General features: G+C 38.2%; 1 protein-coding gene across 8 annotated transcripts in view; it reads right to left on the bottom strand.

Annotated features, from left to right (window-relative positions):
* The window catches only part of LOC131824150 (contactin-4), a 938,389-nt gene that overhangs the window by 138,917 nt on the left and 774,335 nt on the right, over window positions 1-25,137 (bottom strand). For all 8 annotated transcript variants that reach the window (XM_059161541.1, XM_059161538.1, XM_059161545.1 and 5 more), the window contains 3 exons: window positions 23,844-23,980; window positions 20,461-20,590; window positions 5,935-6,085 (listed from right to left, as the gene is read on the bottom strand). In XM_059161541.1, the coding sequence (XP_059017524.1) occupies window positions 5,935-6,085; window positions 20,461-20,590; window positions 23,844-23,980 (418 nt within the window). The remainder of the gene's footprint in view (window positions 1-5,934; window positions 6,086-20,460; window positions 20,591-23,843; window positions 23,981-25,137) is intronic.

The raw sequence follows: 25,137 nt of genomic DNA, 5'->3' as shown, positions 1-25,137 counted from the left end.
GAATGGGAATTCTTATTCGAATGTGACACCTCCACTTGCAGGCACTTCAAATTCAACGTGTTAATATTAATCTATTTTCTCCTCTCAGACTTGCTCTCTTTGTAGTGACTACTGTGGCAATTGGCCTACTGGGCACCGGCTGCTCACGTTAGAATCCCAGGAGCCATTTTTACCCCCTCTTTCTTCATACAATCTTTCTACTTACGACATCATTAAATCTTTTCGAATTTTACCCTTTTAAGAGCCTGTCGGTCTTCCTTCCTTTACTCTCAAGAGACTGAAGTCAATGTTCTTTTCATCTCCATCCCAGACTGTTTCCTGAAATTGGTCTGCTTGTCTCTCCAAACTTGCTCCTCTGATTCTTTTCTGTACTGCAGGCAGAGCAGCCCCTTCACAGTATTGTATGACGGTGCACTGCTTGCATAAAATCCTTCAATTCTCCAGGGTCTTCAAGTTCAAGTCTAAGCTCTGTAGATGTAAAACGCAAGGCCTCCACAATCTATTGTTGGCCTACATTTTTTCAATGTTCCTTCTCAGTATATCACCTTTATAACATGTGCCCTACGATTACTGAAAAACATATTGTTATTTGGCTGCTGGGTCCCTGCACTAGTGAGCATCTTGAGGGCTGGGTTTATGTCTCCCCTTTCTCTCTATCCCTAGCAACAAGCAGAGGGGCTAGCATATGGCTAGTACCCAATGCATTCTTGGTTCATTGAACAAAATTGGAGTGGGCTAGTTTGACAGAAGAGTCACGCTGCTCTTCTGAAACTGTGCCCATGACATACAGGCTGTAAGTTTGAGATTCTTTCCAGCCACACTCAGTGGTGTATCTGTATCAGTGGTTGTCCATTAGCTTGACATAATCTATTAGCCTAATGTCTAAAAGGGAGGAGAGAAATTCTTAAGCATAAATAAGACTAAGAAGTCTTTATTTACACAGTTAACGAGAGTAACATTTCACTCATTTCTTCAGCTTCAGTGAGAAGTAAAATATTTCATCTAAGTGAATTTTCCAGTCAACTAGATCTACCCCTTTAAGCACTAAGATAATTTTTAAAAATAACCTTAGGGAGTGAGTGGTCTTTCTGTGATGTATTATATACACTTGCCTGCCTTACTAATCTAAGGTCACTGAAGTAACTTTTCCTCTTCAGAGACATCATATAACAGTAATTATCATACTTTTCTACAGAGATAAAATAAAGTTGTTTGTTCCCTTTATTAATACTGCTTTTAATTCTAGGGGGCATACTTTTAGAAAGACAATGAAAGAAATGATCAGGATAGTGAGAGGATGCGAGAATACTGTCATCTGAACAATATCAGGGACATGTAGGCTTAGAAAAGAATGAAAAAGGGCAGGACTATAGCCTGCCAGTCTATATAAAGGGAAGGGTTGGGGGTGGAGAAAAATCAGATTTGTCAAGATAACTTCAGAAAGTGAACTAAAACACAATGAGTGGAAGTTACAAGGACATAGCTTATGAAGAAAAAAAAATCTTTTAACAATTAGTTAGGTCTCCATCGTTAGAGGTGGCTAGGGAAGGATAAGGGTCCAGCCATTGTGGGGATCCCCCACCCTGGACTGGAAGGTGGGTTCTGGGACTACAGCAGGAATTTGGCACAGTTTTCTGTCCAGCATTCATTTCCTCTTGTTCTGGTAGTAAGAACCTTCAATTTCTTTGGGGAAACCCTTCTCAGTCCATGTGGTTTAAAGTGGGGCTTCCTCATGTGCTCTCTGAGGATCAAGTGAATCACATTGTCCTAGACAGGGCATCACATCCTCCCTGAATATACTGGATCAGGGGAGAACACTGACCAAAGCAGGTTTATTTAATTACATGAAAATTGATTCTGGAATTGTTATGAGAAGCTAGAAAAGGCGGCAGCCTGGGGCCACTGATAGCCATCCTAGTGACAGGAGAGAGAGCCTTTTAGAAGGTGGGGTCAAGACAGAAGGCAGGGCTGGTGACACATGAAGAAAGCCAGAGTCCTGATGCCCCTGTGTGAGTTCCTGAACCCTGCTGCACCTTCAGTCAGGTCATCCCTGTCCTTCTCAGACGCATGAGCCAAAGTACTGAAGCCAGCCGTGACCTGTGTTTCTGTCACTTACACCAAAAGAGCCCATTCTGGTTGAAACATGGTTTCAGGCTCCTTACAATACAGGATCCTAGGTTTTTATCAATGATTCTGCTGCTTTTGTACTCAGATGTTTTGTTTCTAATCAACTTGTCTCATCTGTTCCAAGTGCCTTCTATCTGGAAACTAAAAGTAAACAAAATTATCAATCTTATTCAGTTAGTTGGCTTATTTGCTCACTTAAACCATATAATCTTGCTGCTTTGATGGTCACAATAGGTGTTTCCTGAAGACTCAAGTACTTGGGCTTTGTGACATATCATACCTGTTTTAAATATCTGATATTGCCTAAACTCTGGTAGTTGGAAATGTGTAAAAGACAAAAAGAAATGTTTTATATACATAATTACAAAGCTATAAAAGTTAAAAATTAAATCTTTCATTTAGATGCATTGTATAGAGAGGGCTACTGTGAATATGCTTTAAATTTCTAAAGGTATGACAAACCAAAGTAAGTACATACAAACATACTTTTTAAATAGTTCACATGTTACATTAAACCAATCTTTTTCAGTCTATATCCCCTGGGATAACTACAATATCACCATATGATCAATAAAATCAAAAACTTAAAACCGTTGCTTCATATACTTTCATTATAAATTTGCTTGTAGGCAATTGTTTAGTTAAAACAAAAGTTAAAGTTCATTTATTAAATAGTGTTTGGCAAAATCAGTCTAAACACAGACTCTGGGGAGAACATTACTAGAAAGGGGTGCTTGACCATAAAGTTTTGTTTCATCAAAATACTGTACCAGTACTTTGTACTTAGGTTATTAGTAACTTTTTACTCAAGAGTTAAAGGTTTGCCGTTTGGTTCTTAAGAGTCCATATCTCAAAAGATATTTAGGGCTAATAAATCTGTGTACTAGAAACTATAACTCAGCACTGGGAACAAAGAAGTGTGCCTTTTGTGTTGGTCTAAAACTCTCAATCTTTTTCTAAAATTGGAGTTTTAAAATTTTTCACTTATGAATTGTTTTGCTCATGCATTTAATAGTCTTTCTCCTTTACCAGAAAAAAAGGGAGAAAAATGGCAAAATTTCTTCTCTTCCAGTGAGAAAACATTAAAATCTTTTCTATTTTTCATGCTTTTTAGAAATTATGAGATATACAACTGAGTACATATCTTTCTCAGAAGTTAAAATCCAGTGACTCATGGAGTAAACGTGGTATATGGACCCATATTTTAATAACATTACAATTATAAAAAATGAGTTGCCAACATTAAAAAGTCAAGAGAGTTCAAATAAAAGCCCTGATTTCTAGCTTCTCTTGAAGAACAGAAAGATAGGGAGGCAGCTGACTGGCATCTCCATATGGCAGCAATAATGTTCCAATTTAGTGGCAGGTGTGTCCCTTGAATGTAGCACACCATCATTCCCCTTAATGTTACACCTGGCCCGCTTTGGGACTCATGTACATTACCCACATCAGTCTGTCTGCTTAATACAATCTGAGTGAGGAGGAGGAAGGAGCAGAGCTGTGAGAACACAGCACCCATGTGGAGGAGGAAGTGCTAATACTGAGAGTTAGGGTCTTTCCTGGTGACTCTGGCAGTAGAGGTGAAAAAGAGCAAGGCTTGGTTAAATACATCTTTAGTGCCATATAAATGCTGAAAAAATTAACCAAGTTAATATAAATGCTGAAGCAATATGTGAACCCTATTAATCAAATCAGTAGGGGAAAGAATGAGAACTGGAGAGAGACAAGCTTTGTGGTAAGTCAAGTGGTAGAAACAATCCATGAAATTCACTTGTTAGGTAGAGTTCTTGATATTGACATACCATTTTCCCAAAGGTAATCTGATCAGTATATAACAATGGTTAAGCTATAGCAGTGGTAAGTAGTCATTAATACTGTTCAAAATATTAGGTCATTGGTTTTTTTTTTCCCCCTAGGCGCAAACTAAGGTTGTATTTCCTCGCCGGAGTGAACATTTGAAGAGCCATGTGACTTGTTTTGGCTAATGAAACATGAGTGAAAGTGAAGTGTTTGACGTCTGGGCAAAAGCTTTATGTGCATGTTTGGCCACTCTCTTTCCCTTCTGCAATACTGATGTTGCGGAGGATGTTACTCTACCAGCCTTGGCTGTTGAGGGCAGCAAAGCCACCCTCAGACCCCCGAGGGACACGCAGTGTGAATTACAAATAGACTTCTGTTGTTTTAAATCACTTTAGGTTGTTTGCTACAGTAATCTTACTCTAACTTGATTTATTCATGGATTTTGACATGTCTGTCTATTACCTGTATTATTTTAAAGTACTTTTTCTTTACATCATTGAGAAACTAAAAATTTACAATGTAGCCTTAGTCTAAGCATTATATGTGGTACATATTAGTTATATTTCAACTGTATTTTTTTTTTATTCTTATTTATTTATTTTTTATGTATTTATTTGACAGAGAGAAATCACAAGTAGATGGAGAGGCAGGCAGAGAGAGGGGAAAGCAGGCTCCCTGCTGAGCAGAGAGCCCGATGCGGGACCCGATCCCAGGACTCTGAGATCATGACCCGAGCTGAAGGCAGCGGCTTAACCCACTGAGCCACCCAGGCGCCCATATTTCAACTGTATTTTAATAAACAAAGTAAATGCATAATTATTAAAAGTAATCTTACATACCACCTTTGGGGAAATACTGAGGTAAAACAGGAAATAAACCCTCAGGTCACAAAATAAGAACCTGTCCTCTCAAGCTCCAAGTATGTCTTTAAATTTGAACACCATGCCAATATTCAGTGAAATACATTGCTTCCTCTATATAATAGAAATCAGGAAGGATATATATTATGAATTTAATATGTGTATGAATACACCATCTATAAACCGTATCAAGTTTGTTTGCAAAAATCATTAATAAGCACAACATCATCAGCGTAAGGATCTAATTTGCATATGCAAATCCAAAGGTGTACAGGTGTAAAGGGTAGATACGGATACATTTTTACTGGCTTCCACTTCGGAACCTCAAGTACTTGACCTTTAGCATCAATTAAAATCATTATGTATACAGCTAGTAAATGCTCTGACATAGATTCATGCATAATTACCATTTTCCAACAGATTGAGTAGATTACAGAAAGGGATGGGGGATGTTTTATAGGGGTGACAGCCAAGAAAAGGTCTTACAGGTACCTACCATTTGGTGTAATTTGACCTAAAACCCCAAACAACCCATATATATATTTGCACTGTATAAACAGCAGGCATTCTAAGTGTAATTCACATATAAAAGGAAATACACAAGAGTTTATATGTCAGAAAGAAAAAATAACTTGTTTCAAAAAGATGTCACTAAAATAATCACAACTATGTTATATGCAGAATGAGTTTTGGAATTAGTAATATTTAGCCTCAAAAAAAAAAAAAAAGGAGAAGCTATTGAGACATAATAGCCATTGCCAAATATTTGAGAAGTTGTCACCGCAAAGACACACTGGATTTCTTTGTTTTAGGAAAACAAGTAATATGGAGAAAAGTGGGTGAATCAACAAATAATTTTTAGGCTAAAATTAAAGGAAGGTTTTTCCAGCTGCTCACCTTTGAGCAGCTCTGACAGTCAACAGGGATCATGAAATCTCTCTTTGCAGGGATGGTTTTGGAGAATCTTAATATAACAAGAAGGATTAGAGAGACCAGCTAATTTTAATTCCACACTCTTCCAAAACTTCAGATCTTTGATTAACATTTAGTCCATCAACAGCAGATGGTAAATTTCTCCCTCTAGAACTATTAATAACAGACAAATAAATTATTATAATCAATTATTAAAAATATCTCAAGATAATACCTTTCATTTTCTCTTAATATGTCCCTTCCTTTCTTCCAGGTGTAGACAGGTTTAGGAGAAGCTTTTGGCTTACACTCAATGACAACTTCACCTCCCACTTTCACAAGAGTTACTCTTTTTAGGAGGGTTCTCGAAAAATCCGGACCCACAGCTGGAAGAGAATACAGAAAATAAAATAATTATTATGGAAGGAAAAAAAACCCCACTAGATCATGCTTTAGTCTTTTTCTTTCTACAGTGTATTTACTGTTGCCTTGGGCATCAAAGGGAAGAGGTTAAATTTTTTCCAAAGTAAAAAGAGTAGCACTGTACATTTTGATGGGTTTATTAAAAATCGAGGTTAATTTATATGTGTAAAATGCCCCAGTTTCAAGTGTACAGCTTGATGAATTGGGCATACTACACTAAGAAGATCAAGATACAGAACATTCCATCACTCTATTCAGAGACTCAAAAAATTATTTCATGTTCAAATAAATAAAAATTTTAAAATTTCAGGCAAGCATAAGAAAAGATAAACAAGAAAATCCACAAGGCATTTTTCTGATTATGGAGGTTAAAGCATTCCTTCTTTGATAACAGGTTCTGCCTCTGCTCCATCCCTTAGCACTCTGTGCATGTCTCCATGAGAACATGCTGAAATGTCTCTATCATCACCCTCTGAGCGTCTACTTAAAAACAAGGGCTTTCTCCAGCTTTCCGCTACTGTTGCCTAATGCAATGCTTGGCTCATGCAGGATAAACTGGGCTTGCTCTTAGAAAACTCAATTCCATGCTCACTATGAGTGTTCTAAATTCATTTTATAACTCAGGTGGTTATACAAAAATAATGTTAAGGAATTATTGCTTTCCTAAAACAATAGATACACATTTGTATCCTCTCAGAAGGAATTTAAAAGATGCCTTTCTGAAAAAAAAAAAATCTCCATTTCCTTTTGGGTTAATTAAATTAATGTGATCTAAGATCTCTTTTGAGGAGGGATTCACCTCTTGGAATCTTAATTTCGCTATATTTAAAATCCCAGACTCTCAACAGTTTGACCTACTAGAATCTAAGATTTTAGATCACGCCGAATGTGAAATTTAAATACCACAAATTACTTAAATGAGGACAGAGAGGGAGAATATATGTATGTGAGTAGGGAGAATGGGAGTCAATTTCTTAATTGCAACCAAACCAGGTACTAGTGATATATATATATTTTAAAAATGACAAAAATAAGCTTCAGTGAAAGCAAGTTAAAGTTTTATTAAGTGCTTTTGTTGTGGAAATATTTTCAGTAATTGTCTAGAAGGAAATAAAAGTGGAAAGCCTATTTTTTAAAGGGGTGATGCAATGTATGACTGGTGCTGGTTTTACTATGCAAAGGTGAAATTAAGTAGATGAGTTTAGTAGGCCGTTGATATCTCCATTTGTGCACCTTGGATTCATGAGGGCAGTCTACAACTTGGAGTATAATTCTATAATGATAAGTACAATTAATAAGTAACCTGCAAGTTGTTACTGATGTTTCTGCTGTAATGAGATAAATGTATTCCTAGTATGATCTGCAAAATCACATAATAAAAATTATAGGATTATGAAAAAGATAGGGTCAGGATAGACCTACTCAATATTTACGTAACACCACACTATTAAAGAAACACCTGGCCACCCCTTGAATAAATGTATTAGCATGATTAAAAGGACAAGTGAAATTCCTAATAAATACTACCAAAAAAGCAGAACATATGTGTGTGAATTGTATGTGTGTGTGAAGACAGCTGGATGAAAGACAGAGGAAGAGTTGAGATCGCTCAACTCAAGCAAACAAGTAAAACTGGAAAGACTTTGTAACAAAGCAAAATCTGCGGGAAGTCTTAGGAGAACCATGCTATCAGCACTGTCATGTTACCTAGTCAAACTAAGCCACGAGGAAGAATGTAGGTGAGGGGAATGGTGGGCAACATCATTTTGCCTTGGATACTGTGTTGACTTGAATCAGTTTGATTGCTGCCATGTATGAAATACATGAACAAAGCCAGCATTTATGTTCTACTGTCATTATTCCCCCATTTACCATTCCCATACATGCTAATATGTAACACAGAAAGGATTCTATAGCACAAAAGCTTCACTCTCATCTTAAACACCTAAACTGAAAAAAAAAAATCAAATTTCTAGAAGTTTTTGAAAAAGAGTATTTTGTGAAATAGAGTTACAAAGCTGTATCATATAAAAATCCCTTCTTAAAACTGTATCTTTCTACACACACATTTTTATCACTTTAGGCAGACATTTTTCATCTGTTCAGGAGGAATTCTGAAATTGCATTTGAAATGAGTTTACATAAATCAAACTGTGCACAACACATGGGTGTATTTGTCAAAAAACTATATATTGCTTTTACGAGATTTGAAATAGCATGATATCAGCCTCACAGAAGACAGAAAACACACCTTCCAGTTTCAGAAGCATTTTCACTGTACTGTTTAGGTGCATATTATCTTGTGGATATCCTAGTGGTAAGAGTGGCTTTGAATATCTTTCATTAATAAAGATAGAATTATAAATTCAAATCTCTTCCCTTTGTTTACTTAATTTGCTTAATTTACCTCTACTGTTATTTAACCCTGCAAATCTATCAGCTTCCACATTAAGCTGCAGTGCTTTCTAGGGCAAAATTGTCAAACCTTCATCAGTTTGTGAATACTTGACCCATTAATGGGTTGTTAACATTCTGCCATTTTGTGATCATCTGTTGCACCTAAGATGCCCTTAAGTGTATGGAATGATGGTTTTTTTCCTCTCTGTACCTTGTATTTAAGTGAAAGGAGTCCGTTAAATTTGACATTCACAGAGAAATTAGGTTTTAAAAGTTACTGGTAAGGTCCTCAGTAGAGCACTATTAGAACCCAACCTTTGCTGGCACTTAAAAATTTAGTACACATTGAAGGTGAAACTTCAGTAGGTTCTTAATAGCTCAGAAAAGGTAAAACCAATTGTTAAATTACCCACTTGAATCTGAGAGTTGCTCAGATACTGGGGATCCTCATTTGCTAAATCTAACGCACTTAGGGGATAATATTTCTTACATCAACTACTAGAGGGCACTGCTCTCTCAGTGTTGGAATGAGTCAGGTTACAGGACCTCTTTCATTTGGAAAATGCAACTTTTTATTATTTATCAACGATCTTTAATTCATTAACATTACATGATCTATAATAAGCATCCAGCTAGAAGAAGTTCTCTCTTTAATTCACAACTGTTTGGTTTTACTGAATTAAATGACTCTTAGTCACATGTCAAGGGTATTTAAAGTAGCTAACAGAACACTTGAAAACAAAAGTTTTGTGACTTAGTGTCATTTCTCAAGAGAGAGCAAGGGTGATAACTCCTTGACTAGATGTGCAAAGGGAGTAACATTTGGGAAATGTATGAATGTGCTTTTCATTATTGAAGAGGAAAGGATAATTCTGCATACAGTTCTCCTGCACTTAGTCTGTAGAAACATCACTAACAACATTGCCAGTGGATGGAGACTATTCCGTTTGGCCCTTCTGGAATTTCAGAAGTCTTGACTGTTTTAAACTTTATTATCATTAACTATCACCTCATCATTCCATAAAAATAAACCTAGAGTGAATTCATCCATTCAAATGTTTTCACCGTTACAGAGAAAATGCTGGTATCAAAGTTTAAAACCCCAAGATTTTTCTGGCTTGCTGGGTAGATAGCTAGAAGGCTGCTTACAGTGGGAATCTTCTTTCTAGGTCATCATTTCAGAATGGTGGATTCAAAATCAGCCCTCTCTAGCCAAGGACAACATTCATAAGAAGACTCAACAAACTCTGAAGAAAGATTTCTCTCTTCTACTATCAGCATGATGTGTCCCTTTTAAGTTCCTCATACCTGTGCCTTGGTTGTTTTGGTTGAATATATTGAATGTCCTGCTTACCTGGGTCGCCTCCTACCGTTCTTATGTTTATGGATTCCTGCTCCTTTGTGAAGGTTATTGTAAAAGAAAAGTCACAATATTTATAGTCATGAGGTTGTTTTGAAGAATAGATGAAATGATAAGTGTCTTGTATATTAAGTACGTAGCCCAATATTTGCTTCCTTCCTGCTTCTCCTGTTACCTCCACTACCGCCACCACCAGTATTAGGGGACTTTATGCTGAAATAGAAGAGTGCTTTTTAGAGCCAAATAAACGTATGGTGGTTGGAATTTTTTTTTAAATTTTGAAATAATTATAGATGTACAGTCACAAAGGTAGAGAGGTCCTGTATATTTCACTTACTTTCTCCTAATGACTGATTATACCCTATGTGAGCATTCTACAACATCAAAATAAGGAAAATGATCATTGGTACAATGTGGGTCTTTAGTTCTGTGTTATTTTATCACCTATGCAGACTTGAATAACTACCACTGAAATCAAGACACAGAAGTATTCCATCATAACAAAGATTTTTCTCAGGCACCTTTTATAGCCACATCCTCTTGCTGAATTCTCCCTAATGTCGAGAAACCACTAATCTATTCTCCATCTCTATAGTTTTGTCATTTGGGGAGAATATTTTATATATAGAATTGCATAGTATGTGACCTTTTCAGATATATATATATATATATTTTTTTTTTACTCTGCCCAATGCTCTTGAGATCCATCTCAGTTGTGTGTATCAACAGTTAGTTCTTTTTTATTGCTGAGTAGTGGTATCTCATCCATTCAGTTATAAGTGAAAATAGTTTCTTAATGTTGGCATTTCAGGCACTATGGTAACTGACAAATACTTTTGAGCACAGGAACCATTTCAAGATCTCTCAACAGTTTCTCTGCCAACAACTAGGATCAGGCTTAGCCTTTTTTCTTTTTATAAAAGGCTTGAAAAGCCAAAAATTAATTGTGGAGACTTGGGTGGAAAATTTTTTTCTTATTCCAAGCAAGACATTTTAAAGCCATTTTGGAGATTATATCTTACATACAGTGCTTAACATGTTGATTAGAAGTCATTCTTACATGTTTTAAGAGCCTCAGCTGCTAAATCCTTATTAACCACCTTTGAGCTACCCTATTTAAGACAGTATGCATTTTTAAATATCTGTAATCACTCTGACCTCCTTATATAAGTCCAAATTAGTGATATTTCATTACATTACGCACAATGTCCTAAACCCTTAGAGAGATGCCTGTCCTTCATTAGACAAGTAGTGTATAGTACTGTAATGCCTTAATTGATTGTAATTTTGTTACGAGATAGAAATGTTTGTTGAGTGAACAAAAGAGAGTCATTTGAATGTGGTAGAAAGAATCATAGTATTGCAGTGGTTAAGAAGACGTGGTAGCATTTGTTATTAGCAATCCTTAGATCATCAGTGTCTTTAAGGCAGAGACTACGTATTATGGATCTATACAACCCTTATTGAGCCCAATGTTGGGCACAAAGTAGGTATTTAATTGGTATTTGTTGAATAAATGTATATTGTAGGAGAAAATTCAGAGTTCAGTTCAAAACAGAGAAGTCTCTTTTCATGATGCTTTGCCTGGATACCACATCCCTTTCTTTCCTCCAAGGGGGGTTATAGATGGCTTCTCAGACTTACAGGATACTCCATCCTTTCTGGAATTGGGACTTAGTATAATGAAGTAGAATTGCCCAATAAAAATTATCTCGGCTGTTTATACTCTTAAACCACTCTGAAACCACTGGTGTGAAGTTAGATTAAGAAATGGCTCTCAAAACATTACACCAAGGAACTTAGCTTTAATGCTCCCCAATTTCTGTGGTGTAAATACTTCTATGATGGCCAATTTCAAGTTACCAACAAGAAGTCATACGGAGCTGAAGGATACATAGGCTCAGCTACTGCTGATAGCTGAGTCTATGTATAGACTATGTAGCTACCTCCAGCACATAACTTCCCTTCCTCGCTTCTCCCCAAACACAGTTACAGGATGGTAACAGGTCAAGAGGGCCGTGGGAGTTCAGCTTTCTCCAGTTTTGAGCCTTTCTCTGAAGCAGTATCATGGTCTCCTCTTTCCTCCCCAGGCACTCTCAACCAACCAACGTAGGGCCAGGAAGACAGGAATTTCGACACCCTTGCATTTCCTTTGATTGTTTCATTTTGCTACCTTAGACTCTGTGAGTCTTGCCCTGCCCTAGACACACAGGCTCAAGAGAAACCTTTAGTGTGGATAAGCAACGTTTACATTATCCAGCAGTGAATGATTTCTCGCTTATCATGTTCCTTCCAAAACTCCTTACTGAAGTGTTTTTAACATGGAAAGAGAACACAGATTTTGCCTTTGTGCTGCATTCACTTTCAACCACATTCAAAAAGCTTCATGCCTGCCTCACATTAAGTATAAAATTAATTTCTTCAGGAACCTAGAAGAACCACTGTCTGGTAATGTTGAAAAAAAAAAAAAAAAAGCTGGAATGTCACTCGGGCAAATGCTTTATTTCTGGTAGAAATCGTCTCACATGATTGACAGAGCATCTGTCAATACTGGGTTCAACAATGGAAACATGGATTAACTGTATGTACAGTGGTGATAAAAAGAGAACAGCCTAGTCATTATTCTGCTCTCCAACTCCCACTGGCTTTTGTAAGTTAGAAAGCTACTCTCCTCTGATAGCTTAAGATTGGGTAATAAAGGGATTTACAAAGCAGATTCTAGACCTGTGGCACCTGAAGTGAACTGATCACAGGAATCACCTAGAGGAGCTTATTAAGTGTATATATACACTCTTGAACTCTACCTACCAGGAGAGGGAACTGAGAATTTACATTTTTATAATTTTTGCCACTGAAGATGTGACCCCCAGAGCAGAAGCATTGGTGATCATCTGGAAGCTTGTTAAATGCAGAATCTCAGGCTCTTTGTAGGATTCGAAATTAGAATCTAAATTTAACAAGATTCCTAAGTAATGTATACATGCATGGAAGTTAGAAAATCAGTTAAATCTTCTTGAATGCCAATTCTAATATGTTCTGGACTACCAAAATACAATCTGTTTGTTGCTAGAAAGTGGTAGAAGGGAAAAAATCATTACTTCATTTCATTGATTGACTATCAGAAAGTTTTGTGTAGATAATCATAAAAGATAAAAAGTAACATATGCTTTTAGAAGATGGCAAAAGTCAAATATTGGTAGGGCAGGAAACAATCTTACTAGATTTGGTACAATAGTGTTAAGTTTTGGAAGCCAAAGCAGACATATCAATAAGGTATGCAGAAGGAAAAAGAGCTTTTTTCTCACTGGTGGGTAAAAGAAAATAAGTAAGTTTGCTAAAACATTCAAACTTTCTTCTTCATTTTTCAATGTAAGAGAATTTATTGGATATCTCTGCAGGTAAAGAATGGTGGACTTCTGGGGGTGCTTGGGTGGCTCAGTCGGTTAAGCGACCAACTCGTTTTTGTTTTTTTAAGGATATTTTATTTATTTGAGAGCAAGAGAGAATTCACAAGTGGCAGAAGGGGCAGGAGGAGAGGGAGAGGGAGAAGCATACTTCCTGCTGAGCAGGAAGCCTGATGCGGGACTCAATCCTAGGACCCTGGGATCATGACCTGAACTGAAGGCAGACACTTAACCTACTGGGCCACCCGGGCATGCTGCACCAACTCCAGACTCTTAATTTCAGCTTGGGTCATGAACTCAGGATCATGAGATCAGGCCCTGAATCAGGGCCCACAAGTGGGTGTGGACTGCTTATGGTTCCCCCTCTCTCTCTGGCCCCTCCTCCCAGCCCAAAAAACAAAACAAAACAAAACAAAACTGTATACTTGTGAATGAGTAATCCTTCACAGTAGTTTTACAGAAGACTGAGAGATTTTAGTTGTAGGATAGTAAATGGTATCACTGCTCAGTGATACCATGGGGTGCATTCCTGAACTACATTTTAAATTCTAGCTCAGTGAAGACATTTCCTTGGGTGAACTCATGTAAGAAATTTATCATAGTACTTCCCCCTCAGATTCCAGTGTCTCCCTTCAGTTGGCTTTTTTAAAGTAAACTCTATGTCCAACATAGGGCCTGAACTTACAATCTGGAGATCAAGAGTCATGTGCTCTACTGACTGAGCCAGCCAGGCACCTCTCCTTCAGTTGGCTTTAAGCCATCAGAGCCATGCCAACCAACATCTTAGCCCAGTCCTCACAAGGCAGCCTGTGAGACCTCTCTGTGTGCCTAATCCTACTCACCATCTTGGTGAAATGGGCCCTTCAGCCATGGTGAGAAGGTCTAATGCCTGGTACTTCTCTTCTACAGAGGCTTTTAGATTCAGAGTCTTGATCCAAATCCGAAGATTTGCTTGGTAGATTGTATTCAACTTAAACACACACAGACACACTCGCACACAACCTGGGATAAATTTCCTGTTTTAGGATAGTGGTTCTCAAAAGTATAATCATGGACCCTCTGCACCAGCATCACCCAGGAATTTGTTTGAAATGCAGCTCTCCAGGCCCCACCCCAGCGACTATATCAGAAATTCTGGGGATAGGACTCAGTAATCTGTGTTTGAATAAGTCCTCTGCGTGATTCTGATGCATGGTAAAGGTTGAGAATACCTTCAAAAAACAACGGCCTTCTGATCTGATCAATTAGAGCAATAGTTCCCAAACCATGCTGTTCACTGGATTCACACCTGGGTCCCAGGCCCAGAAATTCAATTAGCTGATATGGAAGATGGTAAGGCATCAGGAATTTGAAAACCTCCCCAAATGATTGTCATCAGCAAAATCTGAGAATCACAGAAATGGGGTTTGCTGGTGCTTTGGAGGCTGTCTATGAGATTTTAATATGGATACTAGTTAACAACAACAAAACACTTCTTGTTTTGCTACAAACACTTCTAGGCTTTAAAAAAGCTTTCACATGGGATCTCTTAGTTTTGGCAGTAAGCTGAATAATGGCTTACTCATTTTACAGATAAAGGAAGGCTTAGTGACTTGTTAAAAATATCAAAGTGGGGGACAGTGCCTAGGTGGTTAAGGGTCTGCCTTCAACTCAGGTCATGATCCTAGAGTCCTAGGATCTAGTCCCGCATTGGGCTCCCTTGCTCAGCAGGCAGTCTGCTTTTCCCACCGCCCCTTAACCTGCTCCTGTTCTCTCTCTCACTCGTCTCTCTGTCTCTGTCTCACTAATAAATAAATAAAATCTTAAAAAAATATACATATCAAAGTGGAATTTGAGATCCAAGCATAGCTTTCCTTTTTCAGGACAATTTTAGTCAAGCTCCTGCCTAGACGACTACATCAGAGTAAGAAAGGCCCTTGTCCTCTCAATGGATGCTGATCACACTCAGCACATTTGATTATTTTGTAATCTGGCTCAACGAGGCAGTTGAGAAATCAGACTGAGATGCAGATGAGCACTTGTGAAAGCCCCTGTGAAATAACTTTTAGTTTAGCCTTAATGTTTTCCTCATTTGAGAGCCAATCATCTGGATAAATGCCAAATTAACCAAATAATTGCTCAAGCCTGCACCTCACTTTAATTGGACCATCAGTTCCTTAATGGTATTTGAGCGTCCTTCCAGGGTCAGATGTCCTCTACCACATGGGCCAGGAGAATCCTCACAACACAGAAGCATCAAACAGAAACTCCTCAGGGCAGAAGCTATTTCTGTTCCATTATACAGTCCTGGTAAAGTCAGGTCATAGCCGAAAGACTTACTTGGTCTTTGGGATAGTTCCTCCCATTTCAAAAATCAAACTTAGTCTAGTAAACTAGTCATACTCCCCATCATGGTCCAGGTAAACCAGACAAAGTAACAAAGTACCTTGCTTGGTCTGGTACAAGTACTTGTCCTCTGTAAGAACGCTGTTGGCATCCTCACACACATTCTTTTTTCTGGCCCTATCAGCTCTGAGTGTTGGCTGCTTACCACCTCCAGCTGCCCTCTTTCCTGAGAAATCGGGAGGTTTTGCTTCATCTGCACCCACATCACCATCCCAACACCCACTGCCAATACCACCTAAGGGGCAGCCCAAAGATGGACTGATAAACAGAAGTTTTAGAAAAGTCTATGTTCCTTGCTTCAGGTGGTAACAACTCTGAGATGCAGTTATGATCTGGATACCCCACTCCCAGGATGAGAGATAGGCTAGACCATGACCTTGCTCAGCTCCCAAACTTGCTTTCTTTTATAGGCTTTTCCTTAGAGAATTCTCCTATAATGGCTCAGAGGTACCTTAATCCCTGCTTCTGCTTTTGGGGCCTTAGTTGTGCTCTGTCCTTACCTTATGATTATATATACAGCAGTAGTATTCTAATTGGAACATCAAAAATATCTCAAGGTTGGTGATTCAACCAGCAGTCCCCATCACCAATGATCATCTGAGGGGACACCAACACTAAAGATGAGTAGAAATGTTGCAGTAGAAAATTTAAATTTTTACCAACAAGACACTTTTATTTTTAAAAATTAGGTTGCATAGAAGATCCAAGTCCCCCATGATTAACAGACTCTATTTACCCTAATTCCAATACACTTTCATGAGTAGGAGAGAAGGATGGAATGATGGCATCGCCCAGAGAATTGTATAGCCTTCCAGGAGTGCTGTAGGAGTGCATCACACAGTCAACCTCTTCCACGATGTAGGTTAAGACAGGAGAAAAAGCCTGGGCACAGATGCCTTGAGGAACACTAAGCTATCAATGGTGATAGGTCAGTCACAAGGAAGGACAGTTCTATTTGATGTACTCAAAACCAGGCCTACTCTAATAGACTGACATCAAGGTAAAAGTCTATGTTATTCTCCCAGCCAGTGAGTAAATCACTGAGCACCTACTTAATTATTTAGCAGTTTCAATCCATTAAATATAGATACGTTACATACACATTAAATACTTAGAACACATAAAATAAGACCATGGGAAAAAGCCTCTTAAAAATATGCTTCCTAACCATCTCTTATTCATGAGAATATTATTACCTAGCATGAAAGGGAATCTCCTTTCTAGCATTTGGAGATCCTGGTATTTGATCAATGGTTGGGATCAACATTCTTATTTTTTATTTTCTTCCTGATAATAAAGTATCTTATTTTCATTGTGTTTCTTTATTCAATTCAAATTCACCATGACGCTTAGAAAGGTAAAAACAAACAATTCTCTGATCCCAAATAGTCAAACTATTACTGTTCTTTAAAAAACAAAGTGAGGGGTGCCTGGGTGGCTCAGTGGGTTAAAGCCTCTGCTTTTGGCTCAGGTCATGATCCCAGAGTCCTGGGATCGAGCCCCACATCGGGCTCTCTGCTCAGCAGGGAGCCTGCTTCCTCCTCTCTCTCTGCCTGCCTCTCTGCCTACTTGTGATCTCTGTCTGTCAAATAAATAAATAAATCTAAAAAAAAAAAAAAGAAACAAAGTGATTTGTGGAATACAATCGTATTATAACTTATCCAAGTGAGCCAATATTAATTTATGTGTATTTTTATATAGTGAAATGTCTTCTCCCTCATTCACTTAAAATGAACTCCAGGGATTTACTCCTTCAACACTTAACTGTCCTTTCAAGTCACTTAGAGTATATTAATATGATTTTTTTGGAAGTGAAATGAGACATTAAAGAAGGACCTTCTAAGTTTGTTATTCAAGATTCTCTAAAAATTGGCTCTCAATTAATTTTCCCATCTATTTTAAACTTTGCCCATACCCTTTATATATTTGAATTAAAAACTGTAAAATCATTCAGGATTCTCTATGTGCCAGAAACTGTCCAGATGTTTTATAACTTTGAGCCTTTGTTAAGACCATCTCACTCTGATCTGGAATATTCCTGGTCCTCTTTTCTGTCTGTCCAAATATAAATCACTGTTCAAGGCTTAGCTGCCCAGCCCAGCCCATTAGCCAAACCCTCTTTTCCTGAATTCCTGGAAGCCTTACTATTTTTACTACAGTTTGGCCTGTATCATTTACTGACATGCCTATTGTTCTCACATTCAACATAGTTGAAATAGAATGGTTAAGTAATTTCTCAGGCATTTTCTTCTTATCTTCACTGCTCTGGCTTGCTGACCTTAGGGCACTTAAGAAAGGACTCAGATCAAGAATTCATTTGGAATTAGTGCCAGTTGGGAATGATTTGAAATAAAACTCTGTAAATGAGGGAACAGTGATTCCCAACTCATAGGCCTTGAACCCCAGGCAGGGGGAGGAGACAGGGTTTCAGAGAAGGCTGTGGGAGGAGTTATTTTAAGCTGTTATATTCTATCCACAAGTAAGACTATATATATACATTTACATACATCTTATATACACTGCTATTTTCAGCTGTGGGTAGGTGCTCTAGATAAAAATCATTTGATACATTTTCTCACTTCTAGCTCTGCTTCTGGGACTTCACTTAATCTTTCTTGTTACCCCATAATCATATCCCAGGTTTACAGTCATTTGTTATTATCAAATTTTCTTACTTTAACAAAGGGACCTACTGAATCTTTTTCTTTTCTTTTCTTTTTTTTAGAATCTTTAAAAATTATAATGGGTTTCCCAGAGTTGTAAATTGGTAAGCACCCACTTAGAGAGTTTTAGGAGAATGTGATTCATTCATTAGGCTATATATGTCCTCAGTTTTAGCTCTTCTAACTAGTTGACATCAGTTTAACAGAAAACCCACTTCTTTTTGCAGAAAATTTTAAGTAACCTATCACGCTGAATTTTGCTCCAAAAGAGTCAATTACAACAACAAATCATCAGATCTAACTGGGGCAGGATGAAACCATCGTACTTGTCCCAGAAAAAGTTGGAATTATTGTTCCTAATGTTTATAGAGTGAGAGGTACATGTGCTTAGGCTTCCAAAAAGGTCAGACTTATAGTAGGGACAAGACAAGTTCATGATTATTCTAGGAACACAGAATGCTCTTTGGTCTATTTGAAACGGGCTGTAGGGCCATGAGCTCCCACATATTCTTGTCTTTTTTGGGATGTTGGTTCAAGCTAAAGAGCTTGGTGAGAAGAAAAGTCATGGAAGCTTTCCCTTCCTTTTTAAATTTCCACAGGGAAGAAGCACATTTATCTTGGCAGCATCTTCTTATACATATAAGCTCTACATGCTAGGCATCAAAAAGTGCCTTGCAGAAGAAAAAGTCAAGACTTTAAACTGGGCAAATCATCAGGATTTATGGAATCAGCTCCCTTTGTGTTCTGCTTTTCTCTTATTCATAATCTATTATGCTTTCCCTAAAAACTACTGCTTAGGCACTTTAGATAAATTCTGAATTCAGAGTCAAGATTTAAAAAAAAAAAAAAAAATTGATAGCCTGGCCTTTTTTTTTTTTTTTTAATGACAATAGGTTTGCCAATTCACTTAACTTACACTTTCAGTTATTTATTTACTTTACTCCTAATTCGTTTTTTGTTTTTAAAAAATATTTATTAATCTATTTTAGAGAGAGAGAATGTGTGTGTACATGAAAGGGGAGAGGAGCAGAGGGAGAGTGAGAGAGAGAATCTCAAGCAGACTCCATGCTAAGCACAAAGTTGGATTTGAGGCTCCATCCCATGACTCCCAAGATCACAATGTAAGCTGAAATCAAGAGTTGGATACTTAACCCATTGATCCACCCAGGCACTGGAAATAATTCATTTTTATAAGTGGTCTCTTAACTCTTTCATCATTTAACACATTTCATTCATTCCTACACTCATTCAATATTTATGGAGTGCATATTATGTGCTTCACTATTATATTAAATCCTGAGAATAAAATAAGTAAACCAAATATGGTCCTTGACAACATGGGAAGCTAATGTGCAATGAGGGGGGGGGGGGAAGAAACCCAAAAAATCACATCAACAAATGTAAGATGCAACTGTGGTATCTGTTATAGAGTATAATTAAGAGGCAATATAAAAGTCTGTAAGAGGCGAAGTTGATTGAGGCACGGGACCAAGTGTGACTTTCTGAGGAAGCAGCAATGGAACTTGGAGATGGAGAAAGGGAAGGAGTTGATGAAATGAAGAAGGGAAGGAAAATCATTCCAAGGAGAAGGAACAGTATGTTCCAGTGGCCCCTGGAGGAAGAGAGGATGGTGAATGGTAAATATGAAGAACAGAAAAGTCACCATAGCTGAATCGCAGAGGAAAAGGGGTCACATGGTGAAAGAGACAGCTGGAGAGGCAGACCACTTCTGTATACTCTGGAAAATTCCAATGTGGAAGAACAAGATGCACTCTGCCAGCTGTTCAAAGGAATTTTCCAAAGCAAGTCAACTCTTCGTCCTTCCAAGCAGGAGTTTGTACCCAATCAGCACAGTAGTAAGGCTCCACAGCATTTCAGAAACCGCTCACTTTAGAAGAGTGGCTGACAGAGGAATAAACATGGGTGCTGAGGGAACGGTGTTACCCACTGGAAGCATCAGTAGAGGCTGATTTAGAGAGGGGTTTCCTTGTATTGTTTGTAGAATGCATTACTTTTTTCTTGAGCAGTATCTTTACCCCTTTTGAGGGGTGGGATTGAAGAATATGCTTAGCAAAACACATGTTAGTTTAGTGACCTAGTTTTTTTTTCTTTCCAGTATAAAGACTCACCTATAACACTAAGCTCTGCATTGGAAAAGATAACTCCGTGTTTATTCTCTGCCACACACTGATACATGCCAGCATCTGAGAGATTCACTATGGTTATGTTGAGAGTTCCTTGCTCAATTAGAATTCTATCCTGTGAAAGAAAAGAGGAACACAAAACAATGACCTTCTACAACAGAGACCTTAAGGCAATTTTGCTACATGTTATATCAAAGGGGCTTAATGAGAAGAAAATAGCCATCATATAAGCAATTTACATAACATGATCTATTTATCTGTCAAGTAAATTTGTGGCAGGTCAGACGCTAAATGGAAAAACCTTGTACGTCAGTTGGTAAATGGAATTCAAATTGCGGACTCTGGAGTTCTCATTGATTCAATAGTGAAACCATTCAGATTAATATCGCCTCTAAATAGATGAACTTGAAATTCAAAAGTCTTTCTTACTCTGAGGCTTTGTGCACACTGGGGGAGTGGGGTGGGGAATACAACCAAACTTACTATTTAGAGTATTAAAACACTCAGACTATGAACAGACAATACTCTGAAGGTTAATAGAATTATAATCTTCTTGGAGAAGCAGAAAAAAAATATTTCACATTGGTTGGGATTTACTAAAAAAAAAAAAAAAAAGTAGGTAATGATTTAAGGCTCCTTTACTGCTGCTGTCAGTGGCATCATCTAAGCTTAGGACCATCTTTTGGTGGTCAGTTGGAAGAAAGAAATTAGTGTATTAAACAAAAGACTATTTTCATTTGTCAGCCTGAGGATATATAACTTGCATTATCAATTTTCCTAAGTCCCAGAAAAGATCTCCTCCTCCCCCAGGAACCTGCCATTTAAAAGAAATAAAATAAAGACATACTGGTTTTCTATTTGCCGTAGGGTTGTGATTTAGCTGGGTGGGCACCTTACTAGGTGTTGATCAAATCTAGGTATCCATGTTCCCTCACATTAAATAATAGGGAGAAAATGCCTATTATCTACCCTACACTGTAGTGGTTTGAATTTGGCTTTTATAATTGGGAGAATCATGGAGCCAGCAGGAGCCCTTCCAGGGACAGGAGAGGAGTATGTGACAGGGCGACAGCCCCCTTTCTGCTTTGTGTGCACTGATGACCCACCATTGCTCACAGCAGGCACTTTTCCCTGGGCTGCCTGTGGTGGAGGAAATCTGAGTATGAAAAACTGGCTCTCGACTTGGGGCCTGAGGAAAATGTCAAATTTCAGTGAACATTTGAGTTCAGTAGGAAAATACAACAAGAAAGTTAAATTGGACACAATTGTTCCTCATTCTAAGGTCCTCCTCATCCTCCCTCTTGCTTCATTCCAAGCTCTTCGTCAGGATCTGCTCCCTCACAGGGCATTTCTGTGTTATGTCAACGTGCCCTCTCTCATAGCAGATTCTGTAGTACCTTCCAGATGCTCTTGCAGAACCAAGGCACTTGTTTTCTCTGGTAAGTCTGATGACTGCTCATAGCTGCGTCTCTCTTTCTCTCTCTCTCTCTCTCTTTGGGAAGTGCTCTTGACTGAAAGAACTTCCCAAATTCAATGACTGGTCAGTGTATGGGATACAAAGGCAGGCCTCCCTTTGGGGCAATTTGGGAACCGCTTAAAGACTTTCTGCTCCAGTGCGCCCTCTGAAGGCCTCTGTTGGAACCGCACCACTGTTTAACCTCTGCCCAGTCTGGCTTCTTTGACTCCACAGGTTAAGCTCTGAGAGCTTTCCCAGCATACCTCCTGAACAGAAAGCTCTGCTGCAGAGCCTGTTTTTAGAAAACATTCTCAAAGATGGAGAGTGACCGCTTCAGGATTTCAAAGAGCATTTGAATTTTTCTTCCCTTTATGCCATATCTTCTCCCCCACACCCCTCTTGCTCAGGATCTCATCTTCCATATAACCAATTCTGAAAACCTTATTCTGGCAAACTTTCCCGGTTCTGAATCCAGCAGACATTTAATATTTGGATCCTGGCTCCATTACTTACTAAGGATGGATGTGATCTTAGACAGGGGTTTCCTTGTCTGTAAACTGGGCACAGCAATAGCACATACCTCATAAGTTTCCTTGTGAATATCAGATGAGACAATGAGTTTAAAGTGTCAAGATCAGTTAGCACTTGTTAAATGTTTGAGAAGTACACCTTCCAAATCCTTTAAACATATTATTTTAACCTATCACGTCCCCTTACAAAATGAATAGTCTGCATGATTTTTATTTCCGTGGTTATGTATTTCTAAAATTTCCATTTTATGCTTTTAAAAAGCCTGTTTATCTCTCCAAAATATCTTTTTATTTTCATAGACAGGATTTCTTCATGCAACTCTTTTAGCACCCAAAAGAGACTCATTCCTTTTGCTTGGTTAGAATATTCTACAGGCTGGTCATCTTTCTAAAAAATAAATTTTTGCCTATGTTTTGGAACATTGGTTTGCAGGTTTATTAATGAAAAAGATTATTTTTCTTTGTTTTTATTCCCGTTCACAGTTCTCTGGCTCCTCTACCTAATCCCCTGGGCCACCAGTCTAGAAACAGATCTACTCAAGGATTCTCTGAGGTCCTGATCTGTGAGGATACTCAAATCACAGCAGCTCTCATCCCAGAGGCAGTGGGAGTCAGAGCCCAGGAGTTCCCAGGAGTTCTCTTGTACCACAGTGTCCTGTTACGCCAGGCAGGTAATAGGTTTGACTGCTTCTTTTACTGGATAGCAGCAGGTGGGGAAGACCCGCACCCTAAGTCTTTACTGCAAAGATACTATATCCTGTCTCCAGAAACGATATATTTTTTTAAGTCTGAGCTCTCAGGTACCACTGCCTGTTCTCAGGCCTACTGTCTGGTGCCTACAGCCCCTCGGATCACTTTTTGTTTTTGTTCTATTTCTGTTGCATGACAGATGTTAATCTTACAATTGCGTAGGTCATTAGTACATGTCTGGAGGCAGGGTGGGTGTTTTGAGGGTGATTGTGTTGGATATCACATTGTCCAGAAATCTCCACAGGCAGAAGAGAATAACAAAACCACACTGAGATGAGAATTTGTATGCTGAGAGTTCTTATTCTCTCTTATCTGGAACATACGCAAATTTGTATCTTAGCACAATTACAAGTTTCAGACTTTCTCCATAACTTTCTAATGGTACAGCCAAAGATGTTAATTGGTGAAAACCAAAGGTTCTATACCGAAGCTTAATTAAACAAGGCTGAAGAACTGGATTTATGTTGTTTCTATGTATCCATTGTATTCACTTCCACTTTTTCTACTATTAATAATATTTGATGGTTTATGATTTTGGAAATAAAACTCATCATTTTCCTGCTTTCATAACAATGAGGCCACAGTAAACATTATAGTCAGTAGCAAGACACAATTATCATCAGTTGGCTTACCCGAGTTATTAGAGGTTCACCATTTTTTAGCCACCTGTATGTAGGTTTGGGCCTTCCATTTGCTTTACATTCCCAAAAGACATTTTCTTCTATGGCCACGTGTATATCATTTATTTTTTGAATCCAATTAGGTTGAGCTATAACAGTTCAGAAAGCAAAGAAAATATGTACGTTCAGTGTATGTTGAGTCTATTTTTATCACATGCAATCAAGAGACAGAAGTAGGCTTATAATAAAATTACGTTTCCAGATGTTTTGCAAATTACAGGACTGGGTAAGAGTTCAGGGGGTACTTTTAGAAGACAACCCACTCTATGTCCAACTTGGAAGGTCCTGTTTTTGCAGCCCATGTGGCTGGTCTTTTAATTGCGAAAGGCAGAAAATAAAACTAGCACTGCCATATGGCAAAATTAACTGTCCCTCTCCCGCAAGCATCTATTCTTTTCTTTCTTTCTTTCTTTCTTTTTTTTTTCCTTTTTTTCTGGGAGAAATATTCCATACTGTCCCACCATTTTTGGCTGGGCTCATGTTTTCCTAGATACACACTACATTTCCCAGATTTCTCTGCAGTTAGAGGTGACCATGTGACTAAGTTCAAGCTAAAGGTACCTGTGTGAAAGTAGTGAAAGCAACTTCCAGGTTAGTTTACTGAAAGATACTTGTCCTGGACTCTCCTTGTCCCATACCAGTGATGGGAAAAAAGGGACAGTTCCAACAGCCTTAGGCTCAGAGAGAAAAGCTACGTAGGATAAAAATGCTGACTACCCATTCTTGGGCTTTGAATGACCTGGTAGAGCAAAGCAGCCCCATTCACACCCACCAGCTGATTTTTGGGGAAATATGTGGAAAAGAAATAAACTTCTTTTTTTAAACCTCTGTATTTTGGGGTCTTTCTGTTACAGCAGCTTATTCTGTCCCTAAATATACTTTACTCCTACACATTATATAGATAATTGTGTAACTTCTTTCTTCTTCTTGACTACATCATTGTTTATTATTGACTTATTTCATATTGATAGAATGTTATACACAAAAGTATGGCTCCAGGATTCCTAATCTCTGAATGAGACCTGATTTTTACTGAAACTTTCTTAGGAAATCAAGTCTTGCCCACAGTCTAACAGGAATTCAAAAACAGCACTTAACTCCCACATTGCCCACTGCCCAATACCACTCCCATCAACCAAATTATGCCATCTTTCTCATGCTTCAGTTGAAGTCACACTTGTTTCTCTTTATTCTCATTAGACATAAAGACCACCTTAATTCCACATTCCATGTCTTCACAAATATC

Source organism: Mustela lutreola, chromosome 2 (assembly GCF_030435805.1).
Source record: "Mustela lutreola isolate mMusLut2 chromosome 2, mMusLut2.pri, whole genome shotgun sequence".
NCBI lineage: Eukaryota > Metazoa > Chordata > Mammalia > Carnivora > Mustelidae > Mustela > Mustela lutreola.
The sequence above is the reverse complement of the archived record's forward strand: the minus strand, read 5'-3'. Positions and strand labels throughout refer to the sequence as shown.